General features: G+C 41.8%; 1 protein-coding gene across 1 annotated transcript; it reads right to left on the reverse strand.

The window, feature by feature from the left end:
- Positions 1 to 4,940: 4,940 nt before the first annotated feature.
- Positions 4,941 to 7,223, reverse strand: LOC147469967 (uncharacterized). The gene is made up of 2 exons (XM_086545814.1): positions 7,120 to 7,223; positions 4,941 to 6,426 (listed from the first exon to the last, which is right to left on the reverse strand). The coding sequence occupies exons 1-2, from the start codon at positions 7,192 to 7,194 to the stop codon at positions 5,083 to 5,085; spliced, it is 1,419 nt and encodes a 472-aa protein (XP_086401940.1). The 5' UTR covers positions 7,195 to 7,223; the 3' UTR covers positions 4,941 to 5,082.
- Between the last annotated feature and the right edge of the window lie 277 nt (positions 7,224 to 7,500).

Genomic DNA, 7,500 nt, shown 5'->3' on the forward strand with positions numbered 1-7,500 from the left:
ATTTGTGGACAATAAGGAAATTGTTTATTGGAGCTTGCAGCCAACCTTCAGACCCGCCATAAATTTGTATAATGTAGCAATTGTGATAATTATTGACAACATCCTCTGGCTGTTGGTGAGGTGTTGTGTTTGTCCCTCACTCTCGCGCCTCCGAGTCACTAGAAGAAAGATTGTCTATTGCTTTTTATAAAGGTCCAAAGGCATCGTAGGCTCTTGGAGGCATGCTAAACGTTCATCTCTTTCATTTCTCTCTTCTTCTTCTTCTTTGTGTGTGTCAGACATCTTATTTATGCGTCTGAGTGACTCCAACAAGAAGATTCACGGTTCCCGCGTTCTTGCGTGCGGTGTGACGGCAAACCACGTCGTCAGAAGGTTATCATTTTCCCATTGCTTGATTTCTTGCTTGCTTGCTCGGCTATGCTTGTGTGTTTGCTTGTGTGATTGCCTTGACCCACTCCACACGCGCTTGCTAACTGCCAATTGCTGTCTATTATATAAGAGAGGAATAGGGAGCGACGAGAGGACGGCAGCTGTTCGAAACCGAGCCACCTGCCATTCACGTGGTGCTTCGAAGCCAAGTTGAGAGGTGACATAACCCTCACTGTGGCCAGGAATGTGCTGTGCTCCAGGCATGTGTCGTCGGGTACTTAAGCGCAGTACATTGTTATTAATGTACTGTGTTATGTGTGAATTAGGTTCTAATTGATAGGACGTTGTTCTTAATGTGTTGTTATTTGTTTGTATCATGTAGTTCTTTATCATAATGATATAAATGGGTTGTATTTTATGTTTCTGTCACGAGGTACTTACTAAAAATATATTGTTATCAATGTACTGTATCATATGCTTGTATGATGTGGTACTTGCTACCAGAACATGGACACGATGTAGGCCTACATTCACATGTTTATCTATATCTATGAGGTATTTATTAACAGTACTTTTAATTAATCTAATGTGTTACATCCTTGTGTTATTAAGTCTTATCCAACAGTACAATGTAAGTAATGTATTCATTTCTATGTGTTAGGGTTTTTATCACACTTATCACAGTACCGAGAATAACACATTTTCAGGTTAAGATCCATATCGTATAAGTAATGTTTATTGCACTATACTTAAAGAATTTGCATGATTCCGTATGTGTGGTCTGATTTCGTAGTAGTGTTAGAATATAACAAATAACACAATATGTCGTTATAGTCCTTATTACAGGTCCCAGAAGCTTCAACAACATTCACCGTGATTCCGTGAATGCAATTGAGATTATTTTATCAACACTGCAATGACTCCTTCAACAAACAGCAGTTAGTGACCATGAACTTAACTTCCACAAAAAACAACAACAACAAAAAAACAAAGCTGGACTAAAATTAAGACCTTATCCGCGCAGAGGAAATGTAAAGAAAGAAATTGAAATTAAAATGATGATAATACAGATAGTTATAATGATAGCAATGGTGATAATGATGATTATGATGAATATGGGAATGAGGATAGTGATATGAGTAATAGTGATGCCATGATTACTACTATTAGTGTTACTGATAATGATGATGATAATAAAAACAGTGGAACTGATTATTGCCTTTATCATTAAAACCCGGTTAGACCAGAATTCCTCCTCCTCTTCCTCTCTATTCCTCTCTCCTCCCTCTCCCCCATCTCTCCCAGTCATCACTCCATCCCTCTCTCTCTCTCTCCTCTCTCCCCTCTCCTCTTCTATCCCGCTTACCCTCCATCTCCTCATCCCGCCCCTACCTCCAACCTACCCCCCCTCCCTCCCATTAATCCCCATCCCTCCCCTCCCTCCCCTCCAACCTACTCCCACCCCCATCTTCCCATCCCTCCACCCTCCCCCCCTCCCCATCCCTCCATTAATCCCCCCCAACTCCCTTCCTCCCTCCCCCTATCCCCTCATCCCCCCTACACCCCATCTCCCCATCCCTCCCCCCTCCCCTCATCCACCCAAGGCGACACACCCTCCAGCAGAAGACAAGAGAGAGAGAGAGAATCTCCCTTTGACGACCCCCCCCCGTTGCCCCACCCTACCCTGCCGACTTCCCGCCTTAGTCTCCGCCGTCCGCCGCCATTTTGTGGCCTTAACCGAATCCATTCCCCTTTTCCTGTACGTCAGAACGTCAGACATCAACATCCTCATTGGGCGTTTGACCTTGGGGCTTCCTCTTGCTCTTGCATCTTGGAAGAGGCTGGTTGCCGAGGGGAGGTTGTCGTTCCGGGTGTGTGCGTGTGTGTGTGTGTGTGTCTTGTCCTCTTTTTCTTCTTCTTTTTTGCCGTTTTCTTCGTCTTCTTCTTCTTCTTTGTCTTCTTCTTTTTCTTCCTCTTCTATTTCCTCCTCTTCTACTTCGTCTTCTTCCTCTTCTATATCCTCTTCTTATTATTATTATTCCTCTTCTTCTTTTTCGTGTTCTTCTTCTTCGTCTTCTTCTTCCTCTTCTTCTTCGTGTAGTCATGTATATATACATGTACACGCATCGAGTACACTTGCATACGCGATGATTTGTGTACATACACAGTCGATTCCACGTACATACATATATTCGATCTCTCACACACATACACATACCCGACTTCGTATAAACGTACACACACAAACACACACACACACACAAACACGTACACACACACACACACACACGTACACCCACACACGCTCACACACATACGTACACCCAAATACATACACATACACGTAAACACACCCACACACACACACTCACACACACACGTACACCCACACACGCACACACACCCACACACGTACACACACCCACACACACACACACGTACACATACGAGGATGTGTTGAAGTCCTCGTCAAGTTTCATTCTACTTGTCTTAATTCTAAGTGTGTCTCTATATAATATATTTTTTATCATCTATCTATTTTGGTATTGTATTTTGTAATGTTATTTGAGGTGGTATTAATGACACCAGTAGCATTGCTGACGGTATCATTAAATTTCTCATTATCACTATAATCGCATTCATCATCATCACCATTACCATCACCAATACCATCATCACCACAACTACCATCATCCTCACCATCACCACTATCACCATCTTCACCACTACCATCATCATCACCATCACCACTATCACCATCTTCACCACTACCATCATCATCACCATCCTTACCATCACCATCACCAAAACCATCATCCTCACCACTACCTTCATCACCATCACCACTACCATCATCATCACTACCACTATCACCATCATTGTTACACCGTCTCACCAACACAACCTGGAAATAACACACATAGAAGTGTTCTAACCCCCCCACCCCCACCACCCGTTCAGTAAGTTCTCTGAAAATATATGTTCTCCTTAAGTGTTCAAAAACCTCCCCTTTGTTCAGTAAGTGCTCAGAAAATATATGTTCTCGTAAGTTCAAAAATCTCCCCCCTGCTCAGTAAGTCCTCTGAAAATATATGTTCTCCGTAAGTGTTAAAAAATATTCCCCTTTTTTTAGCAACTGGGAAGGATAAGAATAAGCCAGATTTACAGAGCAGATGCTTCGCCGGGCTTATGTGCACTGAGGCAAGCCCGCCAAAGTGATGGTATGTGAGATAATTTTTTCCCTTGTATATCTGTATCTTTTGCTGCTTTTAAAAGCTTTTTTTTTAAATGTTATTTCCATTAGATTTAGTTAAGGCTGTTGTTGCTACTGGGAATATGGGTGAATGCTGGTTGTGTGTGTGTGTGTGTGTGTGTGTGTTAATGTGTGTTAATGTGTGGGTTGGGTGTGGATATTACTGTGTTTGTGTGTGTGTGGATGTGTGGATGTTTGTTAGCCTTTGGGGGGTTGGTAGTTTATGTATGTATACATGTATATAATATTTATATATAGAGAGAGATGTGTATATGTGTGTGTGTGCGAGAGAGAGAGAGAGAGAGAGAGAGAGAGGGAGAGAGAGAGAGAGAGAGAGAGAGAGAGAGAGAGAGAGAGAGAGAGAGAGAGAGAGAGAGAGAGAGAGAGAGAGAGAGAGAGAGAGAGAGAAGGGAGAGAGAGAGAGAGAGAGTATATATATGGATATGATATATGTGATATATGATATATATATATATATATATATATATATATATATAAATATATATATATATATATATATATATGTATGTGTATATATATATGTATATATATCTTATATATATATATATATATATATATATATATATATATATATATTTATATATATATAATATATATATATATAATATATATATATATATATATATATATATATATATATACATATATTTATATATATAATATATATAATATATATATATATATATATATATATATATATATATATATATATATATGTGTGTGTGTGTGTGTGAGATAGGCCTATACATATAATTTTTTTTTTATACCTCTAATCCTTTACTTGATATTATTCATTTTGTTTTGTTCTCTTTTGTTTTCTCTAACTTTTCTTGTTGTATTCATTTCCTTTTACTTTCATTTCATATCATTCATTTATCTTTTTGTCATTTTGCATTAGTGAAACAAGAGTGTGAAAATGCAATATAAAGTTGTCCTTTTGTTTTGCAGTGTAATTACAAACATTAATTCCCCAATTTTGTTACGAAATAAACATTAGTATTAGAAAACATAATTTAAATTCTGAAATTTCCGAGTTTAGGGAACATCACAATTTATAATTTGCTTTACGCAGGTCAGACCTACCTTTAAAACCCTTATAATTTCAAGAATTGCAGGAAAAACAAGTATATTGATGTTGGTTTATTTGGAAAAGGCATCCTACAGTCATGCATTATATACAGGTATCTTTGTCCTTTCTTATAAATAACACCACACATAAGTGCATATGATACAAAGCCAAAGAAAACGGGCAGAGGGCAGACTATTATACCAAGCAGCTACTATTTCGGCTACAATTCAAGCTAAGAAGCATAATACTTTCATAGTTTGGCGAAATCTTTCCGGTCTATGTATATTTTTTTCTTTTTTTTTCTTTTTTTGTTATCTGTGATTCTCCTCATACGTATTTTAAGGGGTATTCGTTGTTTTGTTTACGCATTTCATTGTTCTTCTGTTTGCTGTTCGGCGTTTGGTTCTTGCGCATTCTCTTCTTCGGCTTTTTCTTCGACGTTCTGTGATTCTGCTTTCTTTGCCTGCTGTTCCTCTTGTGCTTCTGCTGCGTTCTGCTGCTCGGCTTCCTTCTCTTCGGCGTTTTTCGGCTGACTTCTCTGCTCATCAGCTTGGCTCTGTTCATTCACTTCCGCCTCCTCAGCAGGTTCTTGTTCTGCCTGAGGTTCTTCGGCGGGTTCTTGTTCGGAAGTTCTCTTTTCTACGTTCTGCTGTTCTTCGTGCTGCTCTAATTCCGTCGCGACTTCAGCGGTGATCTGCTCCTCTGCGGTTGATTTAACCTCGGCATTGATTTCTTCCGTGACTGCGGCTTCGGCGGGTGTTTGTTCAGCCACAACAGCAGCTTCTTCTTCGGCTGCAACTTCAGCTTCATTCTGGGCTACAGCCGAGCCTTCTTCTGCAGCTGCGGTTTCAGTAAGGACAGATTCCTGTGCTTCCACGTCTGTAGGTTCTGCAACGTGATCTTCTATGACTATGGGCTCGGATGCGTCTCCTTCAACGGCGGCGGTTTCTAGAGTTATTTGTTCCTCCTCAACTGCAGTTGCAATGTTGCTCGCTTCTGCCGCTGGGATGATGAGCTCAGCTGGGATTTCCCGGGATTGTGGTACCTGTTCCTGAAAAGCGATGTCGGCCGCGTTTTGCTCTCCGATGGTGGCTTGGTCCAGCGACTTCTGGCTGCTGTCTTCGAGGAGATCGCTGGGGGCTTGGTCGTTAACAGCTTCCTGTGGGACGCTCTCCTCCACGACTTCCTCTTCTGCCTTTGTCCCTTCTTCGACGGGCTCTTGGCCAACGTTTTCTGCGACAGTTCCTTGCTCGTTCTCCTCGGGAGCCGCTGCAGAATGACCAACTTCTTCATTCGCGTTTGCCGTTTCACTAAACTCAACATCAGCTACGTCGTTGGGACTAAGGTTAGTTTCACTCTGGCTCCCAGCAGAAGCCGTTTCTGCATCGGCCTCATTCTCGTTGGTGCCCTGGTCGTCAGCAACTCCCTGGCTGACAGGCGTGTCGTCGGAAGCTCTCTGACTAACCTCAGGATCAACGGAAATGATCAGGTCGTCGCCAGACGGTACAACGGGGCTCTTGGTTGAGATGGCGTCGCTGGCCTCTATCTGGTTGGCTGTTCCTGGTGGCTGCGCGTCCTTGTGCTTCACGGGAAGAGCCAGGATGAACGGGTCGTCCTCAGCACGGACTACATCCTGGATTTGGGTGTTGACTTCAGGTGCTGCTTGGCCTGAAGGGCGAGACAGCACCACACCCACACCCACGCACAACAGTATCTGGAAAAAAAAAGGAAATGATGAGGGCGGTGAAGGTTGACAAAACTCTAAAGTTGATGGAACTGGGTCGGAGAAATTCACTGCACGTAAAAGGAGATAATAGTAATCCTAATTTGTAGAGAAACTTGCTGTACGTGTTTCATGTAGTACGAAGCAGGTAAAACACAATATGTCACTGCACATTATCGACCAGGTGTGAAAAAACATGTTGGCCTATTATCTTAAGTTAACTCAAAAAAGTTGTTTTACCCGTTGCAGTACCTGTATTTATGATACTAATGAAGATAGTAAAGGGTAAAAAAAAAAAAGGAAAACACTTTACACTTTTTCTAACGGCAATGAGAGTGAAGCTCACTATGTTATCATTATCAGTAATAAATATTGATATTATATATATATATATATATATATATATATATATATATATATATATATATATATATAATTACTTCTATGTGTTAACTACCACTTTGTTTCTACGAATACTAACTAAACCATCACCGATAATGTAAAAAAAACAAAAAAACTTTCATGTATACTTATCTTAATATGTCTTTGCGATAATCATCCCTAACCCAACTCTATAATATCAAAGACTACTTCCACCAAAGAAGACGAAAAAAAAAGACTTCTAATAACACAACTGAGAGAGAAAGAAAGCAAAAAAACGCAACGTTCGACTCGAGAACCCACCAGGAATCGGCTCTCCATCTTGTATACACAGCGAATACCTGAGCCTCGGCTATACAGACTGACCGAGCTGGGCATGGCATGGCGGTTCTTATACCCTTGCTTGGCCTTCGATGCCCCCCTCCCTCTCCCTCTCCCTCTCTCCCCCTCCCTTCAGCTAATGCCCACTACCTACTGCCCCCCTCCTCACTCTTGATCTTCACCCCTCTGCTCCCCCTCCCCCTCCTCCCTCTTCCACAACTCTCTCTCTCTCTCTCTCTCCCTCTCCCCCCCCCCCTCTCTCTCTCTCTCATGATACCCATTGCCAGCTACCCTCCTTGTCTCACCCTTCCCCTCCCCTCTCCCCTCTCCCACTCCCCCCACCCCCCCAACACTCATGGCTAC

Source organism: Penaeus japonicus, unplaced genomic scaffold, assembly GCF_977035675.1.
Source record: "Penaeus japonicus unplaced genomic scaffold, GWHDUDI00000001_assembly GWHDUDI00000017, whole genome shotgun sequence".
Lineage (NCBI taxonomy): Eukaryota > Metazoa > Arthropoda > Malacostraca > Decapoda > Penaeidae > Penaeus > Penaeus japonicus.

Bases quoted from the DNA above. Each gene is read 5' to 3' on its own strand.
- LOC147469967 (XM_086545814.1), bottom strand. From the start codon at position 7,194: ATGCCCAGCTCGGTCAGTCTGTATAGCCGAGGCTCAGGTATTCGCTGT. The intron at 6,427-7,119 runs GTGGGTTCTCGA...TTTTTTTTCCAG, and splicing joins AGATGGAGAGCCGATTCCTG to ATACTGTTGTGCGTGGGTGT.